The 26035-nt window shown below is 36.6% G+C and overlaps 1 protein-coding gene across 2 annotated transcripts in view; it reads right to left on the bottom strand.

The window, feature by feature from the left end:
* Window positions 1-5058: 5058 nt before the first annotated feature.
* TAF1B (TATA-box binding protein associated factor, RNA polymerase I subunit B) overlaps window positions 5059-26035 on the bottom strand; it is a 48869-nt gene continuing 27892 nt past the window's right edge. For both annotated transcript variants that reach the window (XM_026674331.2, XM_087946297.1), the window contains 7 exons: window positions 19541-19688; window positions 17292-17469; window positions 16548-16594; window positions 15699-15789; window positions 9791-9861; window positions 7297-7519; window positions 5059-5916 (listed from right to left, as the gene is read on the bottom strand). In XM_026674331.2, coding sequence (XP_026530116.2) covers window positions 5724-5916; window positions 7297-7519; window positions 9791-9861; window positions 15699-15789; window positions 16548-16594; window positions 17292-17469; window positions 19541-19688 — 951 coding nt within the window. In that variant the 3' untranslated portion in view covers window positions 5059-5723. The remainder of the gene's footprint in view (window positions 5917-7296; window positions 7520-9790; window positions 9862-15698; window positions 15790-16547; window positions 16595-17291; window positions 17470-19540; window positions 19689-26035) is intronic.

Here is a 26035-nt window from a genome sequence, read left to right as displayed (position 1 = left end):
TGGGTGGTTTACAAATACAAGATAACAAAAACAGTTAAAACATACAATCCCACAGGGAGCCCAGACTAAAACAATCAAATGATAACAAATCAAACTAAATCAGGGACCCCACAAACTCATGAAGTCCAGGCCTGGGACCAAGGCCAGATTTTAAGAATTTTCCAGAACTCTAGGGGAGAAAGGAGGTGTCTGAATCTCGGTGGGGTGGGGCAGGGGGAAGATGTTGTTCCAGAGAGCAAAGAGTGTGACAGACAAGGCATACTTCCTTGGTACCACGACTGCATTTAATAGGAAGGGCCTGTGCATACTCCCTCTGCCAGAACATACTGCGCAGGCAGAAACAATTGGAGATCCATTATCCCTCAGGTATCCAAGGTTCAGAATGCAGCACAGGTAGTCCTCGGCTTACAACATTTTGTTCAATGTTACAATGGAACTGAAAAAAGCGACTTATGACCATCTTTCACACTTATGACCATTGCAGCGTCCCTGTGGCCACTTGAGTTATATTTGGATGCTTGGCAACTGATTCATATTTATGACGGTTGCTGGGTCCTGGGGCCATGTGATCACCTTTTGCAACCTTCTGACAAGCAAAGTCAACGGGGAAGCCAGTTTCACTTAACAGCCGTGTTAGTAATTTAACAACTGCAGTGATTCACTTAACAACTGTGACAAGAAAAGTCGTTAAATAGGGCAAAACTCACTTAGCAACATAAATTTTGGGCACAATTGTGGTCGTAGGTTGAGGACTGTCTATATAACAGAGTTGGAAAGGACCTTGGAGGTCTTCTAGTCCAACCCCCAGCCGAAATAGAGCTTATACCAAGGATGTCAAACGCGCAGCCTATGGGCCAGATGCGTCACGCCCTGGCCACACCCACCCGCTTTAGCAAAGGGGGAAAGTCAGGATATGTCACGTGATTACATGATGCCATGAGTTTGACACCCCTGCCTTATACCATTCCAAATGGTCGTCCAGTCATTCTTTTTTTCCCCACCTACTTCTAACCCAATGTATATGGACAAGATCTGTGGCATTCAGCTTTCCTATCAGCCTCACTGCAATCCTCATTTTTTCCACAGAAGTTGAGGTGGAAGCAGAGCACAGGGTGACAAAGAAGGAAACAAAAATACAAGAAAGTGTAAAACAGAAATGAACCACTGATTCCAATAGAAGAGTATATATGTATACTCTGAGTTTGATTGCTCACTTGCAGACATTTCATCACTGCTAGTGAGTGTGGGGTTGCTCCTTATTTATATACAACAGCTTGTGCTGCCGGTGTTGGTGAAGGATTAGTTTTCTCTTTGGTAGTTCCTTAATTAGAGTATTGTTTTCTGCTTGATTGTTTGTCTGATGTTAATCTCAATTTATTTGGCTATAGGCTGCTGAAGTAGATGTATTTTGGTCTGTTTCCTTCTTAGCTTTATTGTTTCTTTTGAAGTGTGTAAATGTAATTTATCTCTATGTGTCTATTAATGGCTGATTTGTCAGAATGCTGTGTTCCCAGGAATTACCTAGTGGTTCTGAATTTAGCTTGCTTTAGGATGCTCAGTTTCCCAAATGAAATTATGGCTGAGTCTATCCATGTGTTGTATCTTTTAATTGCCTTGTGACTGTTAGTTGGTGTTCATTCTTGTGCTGTGCTATCTTCTGCCTTCTATCCTATATAGTGGGTATTACAATCCTTATGCTACATGTTGCAGATAACTTCTGGTTGTTTTTTTTGGTTATCATATTTGTATTGTTGCCTGCCTCACATGAAAGTGACACTGAGCAGTGTTGTTCTTGAGAGACTGGGAGGTTGGGTTGTTACCTTAGCAATAGAGCACCTAGCATGGGTTAGTATGGGTTGTTTTTCAATTGGCTTGTTTTTCTAATTTGCTGTCATTTCTTCTGGTGAGGATATGTAAGGACGGTAGTGAATTGTTGCTTTTATTCATTTCAAAATACTGTTGATTGCTTCACTTGTCTTTTCCAATTGTTCCTTTTTTATTATCACGGAGACGTCATCTACACATGCACATGTTGGAGTGCTATAGTTTCTAGGTGTTGGATTATAGCCTGTGCTAGGCCTAAGTGTGGTGATCCCATGGTTTTCCTTTGATCTGTTGGTCTGTCTATCAAACTGAAAGTTGGTGCTGAGTCAGAGATTGCTGAGGCTTATGATTCTGGTTATTTCAATCTTAGCATATTGGACTAGGTTGGTGTTATACAGTTGTGCTGCTGTGGATCTTTCATTCCTTCTAGATCTATGGGTGTAAAAAAGGCTATGACATCAAATGAAACTATACTTTCATTTTCTCTTTTTACATCTTTGATTTTTCTGGAGCCACTATAGTGGGGAGTTGATAGAATATTTTTTCCCCTCTATGAGATGTCCAAGCTTTGGACATATCCAAACTGCCAATTTTGCATTTGGGAAGAGAACAAAGAATGCTCATCTGAATACAAACAGAAAAGAAGTTAATTTCTTTAGAGTTATTACTTAGAGACTCACACCTTACCCCCAGGTGATTCCACTATTAGCTGCTTGAGAAATACAGCTCCACCTCAGCATAATGTGAAGTGGACTTAAAGCATTTGGTGTTCTAGGCTCATATAAATAAAACCAGTCTCCTTAACTTCTGAGCCTTCCACGGGTACATGGAATGTATGCAGTTTTCTTGGCCTCATAAAGAAGTGGTTTGCGACTGACTTCTGGATATTTTTTCCACTTTCTATTTTCCCTTAAAACCTGATCCCCAAAAAGGTTATGCATTACTATGCACCATTACTCTGCCTTTTATTTGTAATTTAATTCATAAAATACTGAATGCTCAAACTGAGATAAACTGCTTAAGAAGTGTGGCACCTTTTATTTGTAAATAAATGTTTTGGATTGTTTACATCAAGGGTGTGAAACTCAAGGCCCAGGGGCTGGTTCTGGCCTGCAGATCCGCCTTGGAAACAACAAAGGACTGGGCTGCAGTGTCTCTGCCAGTGAAAACGGGCTGCACACAGCCCTCCCGAGCTCCATTTTCGCTGGCAGAGGGTTGCAGAAAGCTGTTGCAGCCAAAACTGGAGCTTGAGAGCCCATTTTCACTGGCAAAGCCCTCAGGCCACCACAGGCGCCACCCTGACATGAGTGATGTCATGCTGGCCACGCTCACCATGGCCATGCCCACAAGCCAACAATCCTGTGCAGCCCTCAATGAAATTGACACTCCCAGTTTACCCCAAAATATAAGGACTAAAAAAATTTTTTAGTTTTGTATACTGGATATTAAACTGCTCCAGCATCCCCAAAAGAATACAACACATTGCTTGGGCCACAACTGATTCAAGATAAGCAACAGGAAAAATAGAATTGACTCCCTGTAGTTGTATCTGTCATTAAATACACCCGATTTTTCAAAAGGAGGTAAGCAATTAAGCACTTCTATACAATTAGGTAAAAGTTAATACTGTATATCAGAAGCAGGGTGGAGTCTAACTTGAAATGGTAAGGTCCAGGAAAACCAAATTTGAACCTGTAGTAGTCCAGTATTACAAGTTTAACTTGAATAGTGTAGTAAAATAAAAATATGGCTAGGCATGACTGCTGTTCCACACTTCTTTTAGAACCTTAAAATACTACAGCAAAAAGGAGCCACTTAGGCCATAGAACCCAACCCTTCTTCAATTTAGGAAACCAAGAGAACAAAATAGAAACTAATACAGAACAAAGAGAACAACGAAGGGGGGAGGAACCCAATATATAAATAGAAAGAAGTTTCCAAATTTCTTTTAAGCAAACCAGTACAAAGCTATTTCTTACTTTATGATTACAAAAAAGCTACTCTTTTCTATTATCTGCCTTTTTTAATCATCAAAACTGAAAATCAAAAGTGCATTTTTTGTTTTATGCCAAAAAAAATAATAATTGTAAGAGATTTTCAGCCAGCTGTCAATGTAGATAAATATATTTTCTCTAATTAAAAAAAAGTTAATTTAGTTGCCTCTGCAAGTTCCACCAGTTTCACCAACCACTGTGGGTAGTGTTGAATCGTTCCACTTTGGAGAATATGATAATCTTGCTACAAGTGTCATATATAAGAACAAAGATTCATAACTTTTTTCTTAGTTGCCTATTAGTTCCAAAAGAAAGCCTCTGGTTTAAATTGTACTTTAATATTTAAAATGTTCTTAATGTACTATATGAATTTTGTATCCACTTTTAAAAAGTTTTTTTACATGATAAATGTCTTTCTACTAGCTCTTTGTATTGTATATTGAATTCTACTGTCACTGATTTATTAGGATACTTTTTCCTTCTAGAATTCAATGGTTATCTACCTTTCTATTGCTTAAATTGTTATTTCGGGTCTTACACGATGGAATAGTAGAGAACTAGTCTTTTATTTTTTTTATATGCAGCATTCTTTCAGTGTTTGAAGCATTCCCTCAGCCTTTCTTTAACCCTATTGCCCTAAGTTTATTGTATCTTTTGACAGGATTCTTTTCTTAGACCTCTGATCGTCCTTACTGCCCTTCTCTGCACCGATCCAATTCATCTAAAACCTTCTTGAAACAAGGCATCCAGAACAGAGGAGTGGGGCTGGGGATCTGACCAAATACAGAATATGTGTGTTACTTCTTATGACTAAGAAACAGCTCATCTATTGATGTAGCCTAAAATTACGTTTGCTGCTTTTTGGTCTGTTCACTCACATTCAGTTTGGAATCAACTAGTATTTTAAGTTCTTCAAAAGTATCACTAGGAAGTGAGATATCCCTGATCCTCTCTCAAGTACATTTGATTCTCCTCCCCAAGACAAACAAAACAAAAAAACAAGAAAAAAAATCCTTTACCTTTCAATGTTATGGCCATGTTTAACTACTCTTATGAATAACCTACTTTGTAAAATATAAAAGAATCAAAGAGAGAATTAGGAAGGGAATGAGACTGAAATTGTTTTGGAGATTCAGATTGAAAAGTTGGAACGGGCCTCTGCACTTTGACACAAGGCACTGTAACAAGTGGCCTTCTGTTTCACTAGACTCAGATTTATATTTCATTTCCAAAAGGGTAACATTTCAATATATGTCAAGTTTTATTTTTTGCAGTAATAAGTAGACTTTAATGAGAAAAATATTATAGAGGTATATAAATAAAATATTACCTATATTGTTTATATTATACAATATAAATAAATGTATGAACATTTTACAACATCCTTGGTATTGCACGCAAAAAAAAAACAAACTTTGGTAGTCAAATATCATCTTTTCTACAATTTACCTGATGAAAGGATGTGCAAGATTCAGTTCTAACATATTACTCATCCAACAAATTCAGCTGGTAAACTCAGTTTGTACGAATCACAAGTTCTAAAATTTCCCAAACTGGATGTTTAGGAAATGGGGGTCTTCCCAGTATTATATGCATTTTGCAGAAAACTGTTGTTTAACAAACCGGTTCATCTTTAACAAAACAAAGACTCTAGGCAGGAGAAACCTGAGAAAACAGAGGTAGTGTTCGAACTCATCACTGATTTTTTTTCCTTCACAAAGCTTGGTTCTTAGATTGGGCATTTGATTTCTGAAGCTGACCTAAATAGAAACTGATTGCAGACAGGATGAATCTATCTTAACCTGATGATTTCCATGGAATTAATGAGATGGAGCACGAAACTTACATGGATTGTTTTTGGTTACTATAGATCTTCATTACAATAGTCACTGGTCTTACGACTTTTCACTTTTTTTGAACTTTGAATATTCTGGACTTCATATGCAATTTGGAACGAAACAGTTTCTGTTCTATTGTAGATACTTCTTCATGGATGAGATAGGGCTGCACTCTCAGGAGGAAGGAAAACAGATCTAGCACAAATCGATAGGTATGGGGAAAATCTGATTCATTGTACCGTTCACGAGGACTGCGTGCCCTAACAAAGAAAGAAATAATGTTGAAAGAAAAGTAGCACAAATGTATTCTAAAATTAAAATGTTAAGAAAAAAGGAACCAAATCACAAATACTAATAATCTTGTGGGCTTAAAATAAAAAAAGATCCAAGGTCAATTTCCTTGGCGGAAAAGGAAGATATACATACAAATAAATAATATACAAGATAAATTCATTAAGTTTGGTTCTTGGTTTTAATGTCTACGTACTACTTCTGGAATCACAGGAATTATGTCTAAAATACATGCAGATAAAAGACAACAGGGAAGAGGGTTACTGTCTTCCTTCCATGTTGATTAGCTTCCTGAATGCATCTGGTTAGTCATAATGCTAGTCCAGATGGCCTTCAAATAAAATCATTACAGATCATCTGATGGACTTTACTGAAAGCACCAAGATAGTACAGTGAAGAGTAATGGTGTTGGATAGAGGTCATTCCACCAGTAGAACAAATCATAATTTCAGATTCATGTTCTTTCCCCTAAAAATATTTTTCCCAAAGCAGAACTGGGATACATTTGGGAAATGAGGTAAAGTAAGAAGACTGAAGTGAAGGTAAAGGTAAAGTGAATAATCTGTAATAGTGAAGGTAAAGTGAATAATCTGTAATATTGGATGTAGTCTACTTCCAAATTTATATTAATAGACAAGGTTTACAAGATAGTTCAAAGTCATCTAGCGATTATTAAATTCATAATACAATTGGTCTGATGCTTGTGGAAAATGTCTAAACTCACTATAGCCTTACTGGAGAGCTTACTTTTTTAAAAAAATCAATTAAATATAAGTTTATATTTATATAACAAGATTATACATAAATAACTAATAAATATATAAAATGCAAAATAAAAAGAAAAGCAATGTAAAATAAAACCCAACATATATCATTTACATCTAAAATTAATTAAAATGCTCATAATGAATAGGATTCCTCTCAGATCATGGGATTAATAATGTTCCTCATTGATCATTTTAAAAATAATTTTTATTTGGTTAACAACCTGTAGGAGAAGAACTGGCAGAACCTGAGGTCCGAGTCAAAAGAGGAATCAACCCAGAGTCTCTATGTGGCCACAAATGGACTAAGTTCAAACCCGCTTGAATTTCACTGACCCTTCTCTAGAGCTAAAATAGTGTTAACCATTAGCTGAATAGATTCCTGTGCATAAGCATGTTGTCAGTTTAAGTGGAACTTCACGCCTGATACAACTTTTGGCAATCTCTCGATTGGATCACCAAACATTCTAGGATTGGATCACCAAACATACTTGTGTACTGGTGCTCTAATATAGGAAATTTAATTTAGCCATTTTAAAACAGAACATTCAACATACATTTTCAACAAAAGCATTAAATATTTACCTCTTGCGCTTTTTAACTGTACACAACCAATAGTTTCTGTTCAGAGGGGTAAAGGTATCTCCTTTTTGTTGCAAAAGCGCTCCGAGACTATGACCATGAAAACAGTCCTTTTTTGTGCTTTCTTCAGTCCAGTTGAACTGGAAAAGGGAAGGCTTTCGCTTCTCAGTTAGTTCCAGGCAACCAGTCAGGGTACGAAACTGCCTCTGAAGATCCATTACCATCTCTGTACAAAACAAAATATTACAATAATAAAGTACAACCATTCAAGATTGTTTTGTCAAGATTGTTTTAGGTACACCCAAACATTTCAGGCTGAAGGAAACAACCTTCACATAACACATTCAAATCCTTTGTAAAAGTTGCCTCAAAATTCAGAAGCGATAGAAGAGGTTAAAGCATTATTAAAACCTGCGAGACTATGGGCATCTCATTTAATGTCAATTTACACAAATAGTTCTCACAAATAGTTGTGTGGATGCAAACAAACTTGAAAAATCTTATTGTTTTAAGAAAGGATGACATACATTTCCTCCTCATGAATTTCTATTCTTGGAGTCTCACGAAGTGTAACTTCAAGAGAGAAGCTCCAGGAGCAAGTGAGGAAGGATCCAATTTCTAATTTTGTTTCATTTATTTATTGGTTTCAATTTAGGTACTACCTGATCTTAAATCAACCATGGGCAGCTAGCAAAATTATAAACAATAAAAACAAAATACAACACAAAAAAGGGGGATCTAATTGGTCTATACGAGGACTGTCCCTATCTAAAAAAAAATCTCAAGTGGAGCTATCATCTCAATTCTTAGATCGGACTGAAAGAACAATGCAATAGCTCAACCCAGCACTAACGTATGTCTAAAATTGAAAGCTCTAACAACTGGAGTTGTCAATAAACTAGAATAGTTAAGCAATATAAGGGAAAAAAATGCAAAACAGGAAATTCCAAGAGTGCTGTTTAATGTTAATTTGTTGTTAAATTTGTGGTCCTTTGTTGTCTTTCTGGTCTTAGAAAAAAAAAAAGATGGCCAAATCCCTTCCATGGTATTTAAGGGAATATAAATTTACAGTAAGGAAATTATGTGTGCCTCCAATGCCCGCCTAGCCCCCTACCCCCGCTTCAAAAGAAGTATTTGCAATCTTGGGATTTAAGAAAGCATTAGGAAGAAGTATTTCAATTATCAATAAATAAATAAATTCTGCACCACTACTCTCAGAAGAAAATGTATAGCCGAAACAGCTGTAGCCAGACTAAAATGGTTAATAAAGAGGGGCATAAAAAACTGAAGCCCTGGTCTGCATAGCATACTATGTGGGAAACTTAAACCACATCTATCTAGAAATGGAAATGCAAAATCTTAGTACCCAGGAACCTCCCATGAATAGCCATGAAAATATGTGGCAGAATTATTTCTGGAAGAATCCAAGTGATCTATGCAATCGTTGCCAACACTATATTTCTCTGGAGGAGAAAAAGAATGCAGGCAAAGTTAAAAGAGGACCATCCTGCGCATGGCGGAATTATACTGAGGTTAACATACTAGACCTCAGCAAGGAAGAATCAACTGAGAAATTTCAGTTGGAAGCCTAGTTTCTGACCAGGGAGATGGTCAGGTGATTTCAATTACAGGGGGAACAGGCTAAACAGGGACACTTCTCAAGCCAATTTCTAGGATGTCCAGAGTTGTTGGCCACCCTACAAATTTAAAAAGGTAAAGGCTGAAAAAATGAATTTTAATTCATTGTGACAGAACATAGATAGCAAATAAAACTAAATGATCTAATCTGAATAAATGGGTGGATAAAAGGAAAAACCTATTCAGCAGAAGCTATTCAATGCTAGTTCTTATATCTTAAGGAATCAGAAGTGAAGTTTAACAAATCTTTAACAAATACAGATACTACAAAAACCATACGATTTTCTTAACTGAACACCAGGGAAGAAAGCTATTCATTAGAAATCTCAGAGTGCCTACAGTAGAACATCTCTTTGACTTGAACAACATTCAAAGTGACGAGTTCTTGGGGAATTCTATTCCACTCAGCTCACAAAGTAGGACTAGTATGAGGATCAAGATGGCTCTTTTTTCTGTTGAGTTAAAATGAGAAATTAGACTTTGTTTTTCTGGAAGGAGGTACTCTTCTAATGTGTTCGTATTAGGGCGCAGAATGGGAAAGAGAGTCTGGAAATGGATTTCCTGGAAGGATTAGTTCTAGGAAATGCTTAACATTATCTACTCAGAAAGATTAGGGCGAGTGATCTGGCTAGAGAGGATCTGCTCCTGTGATTTTGATATGTCTCACATACTCTGGTAAATTACCTAGTAAAAGTCACCCGTGTAATATCAGCAGTCATATAAATCATATAAATAAATAGACAAATGAATAAAATTTATTTTATAATTGTAGAGCAAGTTATTTTTGCTTCTCATTCTCTGAATGAAAAGGAATATGATGTATATTTTAGGAAAGGGAAGTAACAGGAAGTATACTCACGTTTTTTCTTGAGGACAACATACTTTTCAGAGGCTGAATATAATAGTGGTTTCTCACATCGCCATAAACGCCTAAAAATGAAATAATAGCTGTGGGTGCATGGAGGAAACATTTAAATATCCCCAAATGGTCATGTTACAATCAAACCTATATACAGGTCCCCCTTCCCTTAAGTTCTGCGAGTTGAGAACTGGACCCTAAACGAATGTACAACTGAAGCCATACATTTAACCTTCTACAATGCTGTAATAAATCTGGGACTGGAACAACTAGTAACCAATAAATTCTAGGCTTAACAACTGCCTCGATCTCATCTTCTGCAATAGTTTGAATTCAATTTATGGAATACAAATTTCCAACAGTGACCACAACATGATTGACTTTTGTCTCAACATACATCCACACAAAAATCATCACAACAACAAAATCCCCAATTATAACTTCAAAAAAGGCAACTATGATCTTATAATCAACGACCTCTCTTCCCTTGATTGGAAATTTCTATTCACTGGATGCAATACTGTTGAAGACCATTACAACATATTCTTACTAGAAATCAAAAGAGCCATCAAACTACATGTACCATTAACAACTCCCAAAACCAGAAAAAACAAATTACCCATAACAATAAGGAAACTTCAATCCAAAAAGAGATCACTTTGGCGAAAAAACAAATCTGGTCATCTTGTCAACTTCAAAAGTTGATACAAAAATCTATGCCACCAGATAAAAACTGAATGCACTAATTATCACATTAAACAAGAGGAAAACCTTCTACGCACAAATTCCATCCGCGCCTTCTACAATTTTGTAAACAACAAACTAAAAGACTCAAGGTCAATCCCACCCCTGAAAGGACCTAATGGTAAAGACTGCAATGACAACACCATCAAAGCTAACACATTCTTTGGCTCAGTATTTGTAAACAGCAATGGATCAAGCCCAGTACTTCCTAGTCGAACCACAGACAACTGCAACGATCTAATACATATCGATTTTACAGTAGACAATGTTGAAAAAGCACTACGCAATCTAAAACTATCTCTATCTATTGGACCGGATGGAATATGTGCCTACTTCTTAAAAAAGCTATCCACTGCCATACCCGAACCTCTACGCAGAATCTTTGAAAAATCTTTCAGGACCAGCTCCTTGCCAAAACTATGGTCACAAGTCACAGTCATCCCCATCTTCAAAAAGGGAGACCCCAGCCTAGTTGAAAATTACAGACCAATCTCCTTATGCTGCGTTACCTGTAAAGTCATGGAATCAATTATTAACCAATCCATTATCCTCCCTTAGAGACAAACAACCTACCCTCTAATAAACAATTTGGTTTCAGAAAAAAACTATCCTTTAATCTGCAACTCTTACACTGCAAAAACATATGGACTACACAACTCGATCAGGGCAAAGCAATAGATGCAATCTACATAGACTTCTGTAAAGCCTTTGATTCAGTGGTACACGACCAACTACTACTAAAACTAAAATCTTATGTTATCTATGGACACCTACATAACTGGATAGAAGCATTCCTGTCAAACAGACAACAAATTGTCAAAATTGGGAGCGTCCTATCAAATTCTGTACCTGTCAACAGTGGTGTCCCCCAAGGCAGTGTTTTAGGACCAACTCTCTTCATACTCTACATAAATGACCTCTGTGATCATATTAAGAGCAACTGCGTTCTCTTCACTGATTATGTAAAGCTATTCAACACCACAGACAATACTACTACCCTCCAAAAAGACCTTGACTATGTATCAGAATGGTCAATCAAATGGCAACTTCAAATCTCAACAAATAAATGCTCTGTCTTACATACTGGCAAAAAAAATCAGAAAATAAAATACAAGCTAAATAGTCAAGACCTTGCTGAGGATCCAAACTCTGTCAAGGACCTTGGAGTATTCATCTCTAATGATCTAAGTGCTAGATCCCACTGTAACTACATAGCCAAAAAGGCATTAAGAGTTGTTAATCTAATTCTACGAAGCTTCTTCTCTGGTAATATCACACTACTAACTAGAGCATACAAAACATTTGCTAGACCTATACTTGAATACAGCTCATCAGTCTGGAACCCATACCACGTATCTGATATTAACACAATTGAAAAAGTCCAAAAATATTTCACAAGAAGAGTTCTCCGCTCCTCTACTCATTGCAGAATACCTTATGCCACCAGACTTGAAGCTCTAGACCTAGAAAACCTAGAACTACGCCGCCTCTGGTCCGATCTAAATATAGTATATAAAATCATACATTGCAATGTCCTACCTGCAAATGAATACTTCAGCTTCAATCATAACAATACAAGAGCACACAACAGATACAAACTCAAGGTTAACCGCACCAAATTTGATTGCAGAAAATATGACTTCAGCAACAGAGTGGTCAATGTTTGGAATACTCTACTTGACTCTGTGGTTTCTTCCCCAAACCCCAAAAACTTTAACCTTAGACTGTCTACTATTGACCTCACCCCCTTCCTAAGAGGCCTGTAGGGGGCGTGCATAAGCACACCAATTGTGCCTACCGTCCCTGTCCTATTGTTTCTTTTATATTTTATATTTTTTATTTTTCTTATATGTATTCATGTATTCATAACTATGTTTACTCTTATACCTGTATCTTGTAAGCGATTGACAAATCAAATAAATACTAAATACTAAAATTATGTCATGCTTCCACATACACAGTTTTACATGACTTCTAACTTTACCATTATCTCTTTAGTATCATTATTCTTTCCTCAAATGGAAAATGTTGACCAGTTGACCAGTACTGGCCTCAACTGTTAACAGGGAATGTTGCATGCAAGCTGGAGGCAACCGAAGCTTGTAACTTAGGTTACACTTTTCCAAATAACTGGACCAAATTGACCAAAGCCACCACAGATGGTAGAGATGAGTAATTATGATTTACCTGGTGACGATGGCAAATGGAAGACTACCACATAGAGCAGAGTTCACAACACCCAGGCCATGGCTCACAACCGGGCCATCAGCACCTCAGAACCGGACTGCCCAAAGCAGCGTGCGAGCACTCACACATCCCCAGTGGGCGAGAGTGCGCATGCATGTTCCATTTGCGCAAGTAGCAGGCATGTGTGCCTGCCACTCGCACAAATGGAGCTGTGTATGCATGCAGGTGCTTGCCCGCCTCTCACGCAGAATTATTCCCTTCCCCAGTCCACAAAGCCAAAAAAGCTTGGGGAACTGACATAAAGTATAAGTGGACTCAATGATAAATACCATGAATTAACAGAAGAATTTTTTAAAAAAAAAAAAAACAGTTTGATACATTTTATGTATGTGAAACCAAGGGAAGCCGGAAGTACGATTTTGATATTATAGATCAAAGTGGATAAAAACAGACATGAAAGCAAAAATATAGGTTTGATTATGAATGAAATAGCTAACCTATGGTTTAGAGTAAAACTCCAGAAGGTGAGAAAAGCTGTGTATGTTGGGCCATTTATTTTATTAGATTATATGAACGAGTAGGTGTGAACAAAATGAGGGAGTACAAAACAGAAGTGCTTTGGGCCATTCAGAGACTCCATCTGCTTGGAAAAATTATATTTAATAGCAATAGCAATAGCACTTAGATTGATATGCTGCTTCAGAGTGCTTGTAAAGCCCTCTCTAAGTGGTTTATAGAGTCAGCCTATTGCTCCCAACAATCTGAGTCCTCATTTTATCCACCTGGGAAGGATGGAAAGCTGAGTCAACCTTGAGCTGGTTAGGATCAAACTCCTGGCAGTCAGCAGATTTAGTCTGCATTACTGCATTCTAACCACTGCGCTGCCACAGCTCATGTCTGTTTAACTGTATGTATAGAAAAGGAGTCAATAAATAATTGTATTAAAAAGACTGAGTGAATTAATGAATGATACAAGGACAATGAGAGTTTGAAATGTGGGGTCATTAGCTAATATAGAGGGAACTTTCGGGGAAAATGAACATGGAAAAAAATTTTAAAACCAAAATGAAAGTTGAAAGCCTGCAGGAAGATAAAATATTAAACCCTTATGAAAAGGGAGTAGCAATATAATTTCCCAACACAATAAATAGAAAATAAATAGATGAAAGGATGTGGAAGCTCTTTGGAATAAACTGAAAAAAATTATAGTACATAATACCATCGAAGAGTATGCAGCTATAGATATGAAAAAGAATACTAGGCAGAATAACTAAATGCAAGAGGCTTTGTGGATGAGGAATAAAACAGAACAGAACAGATAGAATAGAATAAAATCAGTGGTGAGATGAATTTGTGAACTTTTTAGAATGATCCCTAATGCTATAATGTGTGGTCTGCAGTGAGATCTGGGCTTCCTCCAATTCCTGCTAATAGATATTCTATTTAAATAAACCTCACAGAAAGCAGTGCACTTCATTGTTTGTTTAAGCACTCTCTTTACTGAGAATCAGATAACCTCTGACACAGTAGTACAATATTACGTATAGTTCTGAAGAATTTACACTACAGTATATTAGCTAATGATTGCCGCAAAAATGATAAAAGAAGCTTACAATATAATGTGAGGTAAAGAAAGCTGCAATGAAAAAAATAAATCAGAGCAAGAATTAGTTAAACAATCTAATACTTAAAAGGAGGCTTAGGTAATGGAAAACAACTTTGATTATAATAAAACATAGTTCTTCAAGTGAATGAAAATGACCAATAAGGAACCTCCAGGAGAATGAGTTGAATTAAAAATAAAATTCACAAAATAATTTGGGATAAAACTGACATGAAGGAATATTTGGAATATTTTTGACACCTGTAGGGGAATGATAGTGATTTGCCAAAGAATGGGACCGAAATGCACATCTAGGAAATATATTGATGAAAAGGAAATCATAAATATAGTGAGTATGTTGAAAAAAATCAGAAGACTACATGTGTAGAATATATATTAAAGAAATGTGAAAATACAGGTGTGCTTGTGAAGTGGCTGGTTGACATGTGAGTATAAAGGCTGTGTCTGAAAACTGAAATATAACACCAACAATATCTGGTAGGGAACTTAATCGCAAATATCCACAACAGAAGTCTAATATATAATTTATCATGCAGCTAGGCAAATACAACCTCTTACAGTATGATTTCTAAGGGGCTCCAAATGTTTATACTCACTGCAAATTGATCAGAGTACAAAGAAAGGGGAAGTTAGAGGAGAAAAAAAATCAGAGCAAACAGATAAATGCAGCAGTGGCGTCGCTTGGAGTAGTACTTTAGAAAATATTTTAAAAATGGAAAATGGAGACATTTTAAGATGAGCCAGTGATATTATGTGGTTTGTTGCAAAGAATAAACATTTGCTTCAAAAGTGAGATGGCTAAATTTAAACAGGGACTTCTGTTCACTTTGTTACCAGGAAGTGACAGTTGGGTGTGTCAGGGGAACACGTGGAATGCCATGGAAAGGGGGTATTTAAAAAGTCTGACATGAAAAATAAGAAGAGATAAAAGTCACGAAGAAGGTGGACCAAATATTAATGATGTATATTACGCTGGTTTAGTCATACAAAGAGAATGAATGAGGATTGAGTTCCAAAAGAAATATATGAAGGATGAACAGATTGAGAGAAACAGGAAAACCGATAAAACCATTATTGACTGAAGTTGATGAGAAACTGAAAAGAGGAAAGTTATATAAAAGGACAAAAATAATGAAGCAGTGTATACATGTGAGGGAAGCAAGACTGGTTTATATGGATATAAAGATAATGGAGAGATGCAATGAATGGTGTTGGTGTAAATTACAGTAAGCTGTATTTTGTTTTCTTATAATGCCCTATTTTCTTTGGCTCACTATTTCTTACTTCTTTGCTTTCTTTTGCATAACCTAAAAGGAACTGTCACATATAAGAATATGTATTTCAGAAATATACCTGATTCTTTCTTCATTATATTTCTTCTGCTCCACATCCAGAATATTCTTTACAACAATGTACCATTTTTTAATATCAAAAATTGGACAACCTGTAGTACAAGACAACTTGTAAATCTTCTCTTAAAAGCATTCAATAGTGAAGAAAACTCAGAAATAGAGACAAGCCTTATTACACAAACAAACCAGGCTAACTCTCTCTACTGTGTAATTAAAAGTACTACACTGATTTTCCGATATCCTAAGATTAAGGGCATATATTAGCTAATATAAACAAGTCTACTTCCTAATGCATTTTTAAAGATAATGATTTAATTCCAAACAAGCTACACTGAAGCCTTTAAAACAATTTCACCAGCTTTGCCACCCTGTGACAAAACAATCTTTATTAAACCATAATAGCCCTGGGATACACAGAGCTCCATTGACCAAAACATGTAGGTCATCAAAACAGTTTAATACTAATCACAGTTATGGACAGCGGGAAGATTTGAGGGAAACTGCATCAAAATAGTGAGCGACTGTGAGAAAGAAAAGCATAAACTTGCAGCCAGTCTGTGAATGCCTGTGACTAAAAAACTGGTTGATTCACATGACCTCTGAACTCACCGACTCAAAACTTATATCCTATAAGTAGCATAGATATACAACTCTAAAATCCAGGCAACCTCTTGAACATTCTTAAAGTCATCTGTCAACATATTCTGAACTATGCAAAGTTTTTTGTTTTCTCTTTCCTAATTTGAAATATTTTCAGATTAGTCTTCACAATTATGCCACAGATACTTTAGGACGAATGGTTGAAATTACAAAAGTAATTATAGTTTTATTTTTTTTAAAGTTTGGTTACCTTCTTCATTTTTTTTGTTTCTTTCTTTCACGTAGTTTGCTAGCAACCTGAAAATACAAAATATTAATCAGATTGGCTTATTTATTGGAATCATGTCCCTGTATTTAAACTTATCAAATGTATTTACTATTTACTATTTCTATTACTACCACTGGGCCACTTAAAAATTTAATAGCCCAGAAATCTACTGTAGTCTGTCAGCCTTATATTTACACTATATACAAGTTAGCACCTGCTGCATCAAAGTGGCACATCACTAAATTTTCACAGAAATTCAGGTTGCCAGCGCAGCCCAAATATTAAACTTCACTGCATCAAAACAATTTTTATCTGCCTGCACATAAGATTAAAATAATACTTTAATTAATATTAGGTTCAGTAAATTCTGACACTGTTACAGCTTCAATAAACACAATCTGTCATAGGAAATTGGCAAAAGGAAATGCAAGTTGCAATTTATTTTTTATTTATTAGGTTTATGTATTGTCTCTTGACTGTACATATTGCTGACTTCTTTTTTCCCTACAACACTTCGGTGAAGTAGGCTGGGCTGAGAGAAACTGACTCACCCAAAGCTATCCAGTGAGAGTCATGGTTGAAATTAATATTAACCAAGCAATAAGCTAACTTTTATCTAAACTAATGTAATCTTTTTAGATTTTTACAGTTAAGAACATTTGACTAATTTTGCAATTCAGAACTGGAAAGTTAAGTATTCTTTTTTATAAAGCAAAGGACACTTACCACTCATATTCATCATCCAATAAGAATAGAATTTTCAGCACTACTATAATAATAGCTACAGCAAGTATATCGTATTTCACTTTCCAAGTTGATTTATTGCCAGGATGAAGTGTCAGAAAGTCTGTTTCATCAACACCAATTTTTTTTATCACTCTACAAGTCCATTTATTCATATCATCTGAATGAAAAGAAAAAAAAAGATTGAGAACAGCCTCAAATGTTGTAGAATGCAGTATTCTGAAATAGTCATATCAACCGTGAGTTACATATTTTCTCTCTGAAATAGTTACCGTATATACTCGAGTATAAGTCGACCCGAATATAAGCCGAGGCACCTAATTTTACCACAAAAAAACTGGGAAAACTTATTGACTCGAGTATAAGCCGAGGGTGGGAAATGCAGCAGCTACTGGTAAATTTCAAAAATAAAAATAATTAATTTGGGAAACGATCTCACTATCATGAAAGGTTTAATTGATTCACTAACCCGAAAGAAGATGATGATGACAGGAGGAGGAGGTGGTGGTGGTGGTGGCGGCTCGTGTTGTTTTCTGAGCTCTAGGCTCGCAGGCTCATAAAACAACGCGAGCCGAGGTGCCTTCGGCTCCGCTTGGCTTTGTTTCCTCAGCCCCAGCTGCTTTCAGTCCACTCGGGAGAAGGAGGAGGAGGAGGTGGTGGCGGCGGCGGCGGCTCGCGTTGTTTTCTGAGCCTGCGAGCCTAGAGCTCAGAAACGCGAGCCACCACCACACCACCACCTCCTCCTCCTCCCGAGTGGACTGAAAGCAGCTGGGGCTGAGGAAGCAAGCAGCGGAGCTGAAGCCACCTCGGCTTGCGTTGTTTTCTGAGCCCGCGAGCCTAGAGCCAGGCGCTTTCATTGCACGGCGGAGCTTCTTGTCTCGGGAAACACCGGGCGTCGTTGCTGCCCCCTGAGGGGAGGGCGAATCTGGGCTGCACGATTGGGGGACTTCGTGGCTTTGGGTGGGAGCGAGGACGGATGGAGTCCGCGAAGTGGGGCTTGCCTGCCCTTGCTGGCTGCCTCTGCTTCCTTAGGTGCAGGGAAGGGGCTCATCTGGACCAAGGGTGAGTCTCCCCTCAGTTTCCCCAGAAGGATCTTCCGTTGCTTTTGCCTTCTCCTTACGTCTTCCCTCTGTTAAAATCCCCCCCACACACACACACTTATTTTCGGGAGGATAGATTTCGTGTCTGAGCATTCTCACATGATGGTGGGTCTTCCCCCCTAAAAACAGTTAAAAAAAAGAAAAACAATATATCCTCATGCAAGAACTTTTCTGCTTCCGATTACCCCCATGCTTACAAGTTGCAAAGGAAACACGGAAGCAGGGAAGCAGCTGCCCAGCTCCAGAGCTCCACACCATTTTTTTTCAGAGGGGAATCTGACTCGAGTATAAGCTGAGGGGGGTTTTTTCAGCACAAAAAAATGGGCTGAAAAACTCGGCTTATACTCGAGTATATACGGTATATGGTTTCAAGTAAACATGTTTAGCCCTTAGGAATTAGTTTATATTAGAACACCTCCCAGCACAAAATACCCCAGGTCAGTAAAAATAAAACTCTAAAAACTAGTTACTTTGGGCATTACATAACCAAAGTAAAACTTTTTTTTTTTACATTTTATTTTATTTGTCAATCGCTTACAAGATACAGGTATAAGAATAAATATAGTTTTGAATACATGAGATAGATACTTATAAGAAAAATAAAAAACAATAGGACAGGGACGGTAGGCACAATTGGTGCGCTTATGCACGCCCCCTACAGGTCTCTTAGGAAGGGGGTGAGGTCAATAGTAGAGTCTAAGGTTAAAGTTTTTGGGGTTTGCGGAAGAAACCACAGAGTCAGGTAGAGTATTCCAAACATTGACCACTCTGTTGCTGAAGTCGTATTTTCTGCAGTCAAGTTTGGTGCGGTTAACCTTGAGTTTGTATCTGTTGTGTGCTCTTGTATTGTTATGAAGCTGAAGTATTCATTTGCAGGTAGGACATTGCAATGTATGATTTTATATACTATATTTAGATCGGATCGGAGGCGATGGTGATGGTCTGAATAGATGTGATAGAAGACAGACAGACATAGTTCCTTATTTTTGTTTTGTAAAGGTTGAATTGCTTGTTCATTGTACCCATTACCTTGTTTTTCTATAGGAACCCCTGTTTCAAAAAATAAGGTTTTGACCAAGAACATATAAACAACTAGAAGATACTAAAGTAGACTACTAAATATTCCCTTACCAGGCAAGTTGATTTCCATCATGTATTTCATGCAAAGAATATTTGGATGAAGGAAGCTGTGCTCTGTTATATCTGGAAAACAAGGCAGGTCTATGAATCCTGCAAGGGCATGCATTTTTTTATAAACATCATCATACTTAGGCCAAGCCTGAAAAACAAAATATGTAAATAAGTAATGGAAGATGTTTTGGGTTATGAACGTAAAGAAACTCACTTTCTACAGGATTACTATTCTCATCTTAGTCAAAACAGATGCCTATGTTTTCTTAGCTACCCTACAGACCCCCAAGTATTATGCAGAGTTCCTCTAGCATCAACTTTAATCAGTTATGCTCTTTTGAAAAATACATAGCCAAAACATAAATATCACAAGAACAAATTAAATAACTTTCATTTTAAATTATTTGTTTGCAATAGCTTCAGACTATATAATTATTGTCATGCATGTACCATTACTGATAAATACTGTAGAAACATATATACATACATTTACACAGACACACAGAGAATGTGTATATATATAGAGAGATAATATATATAAAAAGCAGGATAAATGTAATATTTTTGTTTGCCACACAGATATTGAAACTGATTTGGGCATTTTTATCTACCTGTCCAGGGAAACTCTTTGGGATAGATCCAGATTACCTTAATTTCACAAAGGTAAAAGAGCGAAATTAGAATAGGAAAAATATCCCATGGATATCCACAAATGTTGCCTTTGCTTTTTTAGACAGGTTTTTTTTTGGTGGTGTCACACACCATTTCTCCTTTTTTCTCTGACATATCTAGAGTGCTTGGGAGACACAAGCGACTTGTTCTTATAGTTGTGATGGGAACTAGTGATCAGCAGACATGATGAAAACTCTTTTAATTGCACAACACATGGACAGACTTAACATACTTTCAACTAGGAAACTCTGAGCATCCTAGCCAACCCAAATTTCAAATGCTAGAGAATTTCTGGAAGCCTGGTACTCAAGCAAATTGGACATCACAGGCACATAGAGATAAATAACTTCTACATACTATTCAAAAGAGGCAACCAAAAAGCCAAAAAGAAAGCAAAGACCAAAACACTTTCTCACTAGCAATCAATAACCAGATGAACAGACATTAACACCAAGATTAATATAGAGAACAATCAAGAAGTAATACCTCAATTAAGAAAGCACATAGTAAAAAACAACATTCTCACCAACACTGACAGTCAACCACTGGTATATAAAATCCCCCTTCTCTTCTAGCACTGCTGATGTTACCCAGCATGATAATGAAACATCTGCAAGAAAACAACCAAGCTCAGAGAGCACCAAGGACCTTATAAAAGTGTAACACACGTATTGGTGCAGGATAAGCAGCAATGGAAGAGAAGACATTTCACTAAAGAAGCTTCCATGTGCTGAAGATTCTCCATGTTTTACAAGTTATGGGGCTGAACAAAATCATTATATTATTAAATTAGACAAAAGGGGGCAAACATTGCACAAATGAGTGGAAACATTGTCATCTATGGCATAACAATTTTTCTTCCCTTGTTTTAGTTTATTTAAAAGGCTGGTGATGCAACATTCGTTCAAAACATTTCAAGCTTTACTGCTCATTGAATATGCTCAAGATTCCAGAGATCAGAAACACATAATGTGTACAATTTAAAGAAAACTCTTGTACTCGAACATAAATATTTAGAAGCTGTATTACTATAGTCACGAATATTCAGATCAGCAAGTTTTCCCCCTGAAGTATCTTTCCTACCTGGAGGTTTTTCTTGAAAAACCAGAAATATTTGTATTACCAGTCAGTTGTGCATTGGGTTTATCCTGGCTTTCAGACACTTCACGACATTAGTCTAAAAGCAGGATTTAACCATGGGAATTACAATCTGGAAGCAAAAATCCTTTCCTAATATCTATGATATTTCCATGCATAATCTGTCCAAAATTTAAAAAACTATAAAATAAGATTTTAATTAACATAAAATGAACTAAACATGTAGGAAAGGTTTTATTTTGAAACATATGAATTGAAAAAACAATTTTTTCAACCCGAAGCAATAATGAGACATAAAATGCATGTGTATATTGAAACAAATTGTTTAAGGAAGACAAATAATTTTTAATAGAGAAAATTATACCGTCATTTTCATGACTATAAAGGTTTCTAGGCTCAGGCAAGTAGTCTGTTGGTTTAAGTGGCAATCCCTGGAGAAAAAATGACTGTGCTGTAGGAAACCAAAATTGCCACCAAATTAATTTGTGCATGTTGTAGGGAAGGACATATTTCATTGCACAAAATATTCTACCAATGGTGAAATGAGACAGTACACATGAAAAAGGTAGCCATTTAGTAGTCATACACAGCACTAGTCTGATCTCATAGAAATTCAATGGGAAAGAGTCTATGGGAAACCCCAACACGCCCCCCTTACACACACACACACATACACACCACATATATTCAGAAATACAATTTCTTACATTCAGCTTGTCTTAGAAAACTACAGCAACATATTGTACATGAAATTTCGCTTTTATAGACAGTTTAAATATACTTTAAGGAAATAGCTATTAACCTGTCTCCAGAACAAAATTTCAGAAACATCTACAATGTCACTAAGATAACTATACAATAATTATCTAAAGGTTTTATAGAAACATTTAATGTTATTTTTAGGCGCTGAACAATTCTATCAGGATAGAGCCACTCATTTTTAAAAAGCCAACTAACTAAAAGCCATTATGAATACCTTAAATACCAAAAGCATTTAAACATATATCAAGCCATTAAAAAAAAATCTGGAATATACAGGAAATGGTGAAGACCACATTCTCTCTCCCCACCCAAGGCGATGTGAATGCTTTTTCGGTCACCTCCATAATACTGACATTTTCACTGTATTAGCAAAAATTAATCACAATTATAATGTGGATACAGACTTCCACAAAGACGAGGGGCATAATCCAAGCAAATCAGAGGTTTCCGTCAACAATATAATTTTTCTGCAGCTATTTAGCTGCCAAGTCTTTCCCTTCAAAAACAAGCAGTTTGGCCATCCAGCAGGGCAAAGGCTTTTCAGGCAAAGAAATCAGTTATACCAATTTGGATATAGCAAATATATGCACACTCAGATGAAGATCAGAACAGAAGAACTTTAAAAGCCCAACACTAACATTTAGAGCAAAGGTCTTCAAGCTTTAAGACTTGTGGGCTTCAAATCCCAGAATTCCTGAGCTAACATGACTGGAGGAGGAATTCTGGGAATTGAAGTCCAGAAGTCTTAAAGCTGTCAAGTTTGAAGACCGCTGATTTAGAGCAACCTATAACAAATTGACTATCCTATTACAAGGGTGGAACGGTGATCTATTGATAAATGTGTCAGACTAGCTGGAAGAGCCAAGTTTTATCTAGTCCATTTTCAAACAAGGAAAATCACCTAATGACTCTAAACCAATCTTAGGCTTACCTTCCTCATAAGATTGTGTGGAGAAAAAAATATACTGCAATTAGATGTGAATGTGTATTTTTAAAAATATCAAAATACTACTGAATCATATAAAACCAGACACATCACTAGAAGCCAAGCATAAGATTACATCTGATTTATTTTGGCCATGTCGTGCATGAAAACTCATTGGAGAAGTCAATCATGCTAGGAATAGTTAGTGAAACAAGAAAAAGGGGCAAGCAAAGAACATGCTGGCTTGATAACATCCAATCTGATACGAAGATGAACATCCATCAACTGAAAGAAGCTGTTTTTGAAGGGTAGCATGGAGAGTGCTTGCCTATAAAGTTGCCAAGAGTCAGACACAGCTGAATGGTTAAAACAACAAACAAACAAACAAAATGTGAACATAAAAGATTATGTGTCATTGTTTTTGACTCTTTGCAATCACATAAGATTGATTTTCTCCGCAACGATCTAGGCTTAATCTGTTCTTAACAATGCACTCATTGCCACCTTGGTCCTGGTCATCCTTTTCTCTTTCATTCCACCTTTCCCAGCATTAAAGCCATTTCTAGAGAGTTAGGTCTTTGTGTAATGTGTCCCAAGTTGTATAATTTGTCATTTATGCTGCAAACTCTGGATTGTTTTGTTTAATGGTCCACTGCTTTGTTTTTTTGTTTGCTGGCCACAGTATTGCCAAGGGTCTTTTCCAATACCCGAGTTTAAAAGTGTCAATATTCTTCCTATCCTACTTCTTTAAAATCTAACTTTCACTTCCAATATAGACTGTCACAGGGAAAACTATGGTTGCATGATTCTGATCTTTGGACACATCACAACACTTGAGTATCTTTTTTAAAGATCTTCATGTTTGCTCTACCAAATGCTAATCTGCAGTATATTTCTTGACCCCTTTTTCCTTTACTTTTGATATTATTGATGTTACTGATGTTTCCTCCGCCAAAGGGATCCATAGACATAATACTTTTTAATTAAGTCTAGGTATGTGTCTTGAAAACTCTATTTTGTCTGTACTGCTCAATAGTTCTGGTTGACTATCCAATGCACAGCCAATCCAGAGACTGCTTCTCTTTTGTAAAATTTTATGCTTAGATACTATGAGAAATGCTGCATTGTTGCATTCTCTTAAGATCATCCCACCTTACTCAGTACTGACATTTCCACCTTACAGGATCTGAACACTTATAGCTCTACAATGTCTTTGTCTAGTTTACTCTCTCTAATTAAAATTTATTCTAAGTCCTTGACTAACAATAGTACGTTTAGTGACTGTTCAGTTACAACAGCACTGAAAATAGTGACTTATGACTGTTTTTCCTACTTAAGTTATGACCATTGCAACATCCCCATGATCACGTGATTTACATTTGGATACCTGATAACTGACTCATATTTATGATGGTTGCAGTGTCCAGTGGTCATGTGATACTCTCGCGAATTTCTGACAAGCAAAGTCAATGGGAAACCAGATTCATTTAACAACCATGTTACTAATTTAACAACTGCAGCAATTCATTTAACAAATGTGGCAAGAAAAGTTGGAAAATGGGGCAAAACTCACTTAACAAATGTCTCTCTTAGCAACATATATTTTAGGCTCAATTGTGGTCATAATTTGAGGACTACCTATATATGAAGAAGCAACATTTTCAGGCTTCTCTTCAAAAGTAAACCAACCTTCATTGCTAGTAGTAAAAAGTTCCAATTTTCAGACTTTTCAAGTAACCCTTGACTATGTGTATCAACTTTATAGAATTTACTGATAATCTGGGAGGGGATTCCTGCGGGTCTGCATTATCTCCATTTCCAGCTTCTCTAGTGAGCAAACTATTGAGGATTCTCCTTTTTAGACATACTATAGTACTATGGGAAAATGCCAGAGTCTTGGCTAAAAGGAAAGTATTTTATTTCCTTGTGCCTTGAACCAATGTTTATTTTTTCTTACAAAAACACCATTTTAGAAACGTTATTTGTCCCCTATGAATGTTTCTTTGTTTTTATTCTTTTGTGCCTTCGAGTCAGTGTTGATTTGTGGCAACTGCTTGCACTAATCCTTATAGTTCCCTTGGCAAGATTTTAGAAGTAGATTGCTATTGCCTCCTTTCTAGGACTGAGAGAAAGTGACTGCCCAATATCACCCAGCTGACTTTGTGCCCAAGGCAGGGCTAGAACTCCCAGTTTCTAGTCTGATACCTTAATCACTACACCAAGCTGGCCTTTGGATATGTTTATTATTATAGTAGTGGAAAACTCCATATACAGAAAACTGTGATGCAATGGCTTCTACTGCAGTCAGCTGACAATTATACGAAAGTGTATGGATAGTATCAGCAATGATTACACCAGATTTAACACTTACACCTAAAACAATAAATCACTTTGTGACTTAACACTTTGCAAACTCACACTGTAAAATATAGATCAGATTAAAATTCCCTTCCTGATTATTCCTTTGTTATGCATTTCATTTCTGTAGATCATGAACCTGGTGAAATAGAATGCAGTTTGCAGCGCATGAACTATGTAACATCAAAAGTCAGAAGTGCTCAAATGATACACTGCTGTTTTGTAATTAGGTATATTAGTCCTTTTAAGAAGCATCTTTCCTTTATAACTCTTCATTTACTTTCAATATCTGTGGCTGCAAATTTTATTTGTTTAGTTAGCAGTAAAACTAATTAATACTCCTATATTTTATATGGCAATATGCCATTTCCCTTCATTACATTCAATCCCAGAATGGTTAACCAAATAATATTTTAATTTCTCTCTAATATGGATATTTCTGGAGGTTTTCCTTCAGCTGATATATTGATGAATGGCTTTTAATTATTTCACTTCTTGGGATAAGCTGAAGTGGATCCTTACATTTTAATGCCCTATTCATGTGCTGTCATTTCTTTCATGTCAAAACATGGCTCTTCTGCAGCTTTGGGTGGGGAGCCCAAAGGAACGTGCAGCCATGGGGCTGCTTGGTGCACTGAGAGCTATCTTTTTGCTTTTTAAATTGTTATTAATTAATGGTT

The sequence above is a fragment of the Notechis scutatus genome, chromosome 1, assembly GCF_049901735.1.
Source record: "Notechis scutatus isolate UNSWTSFEM ecotype Mainland chromosome 1, rNotScu1.2, whole genome shotgun sequence".
Taxonomy (NCBI): domain Eukaryota; kingdom Metazoa; phylum Chordata; class Lepidosauria; order Squamata; family Elapidae; genus Notechis; species Notechis scutatus.
The sequence above is the reverse complement of the archived record's forward strand: the minus strand, read 5'-3'. Positions and strand labels throughout refer to the sequence as shown.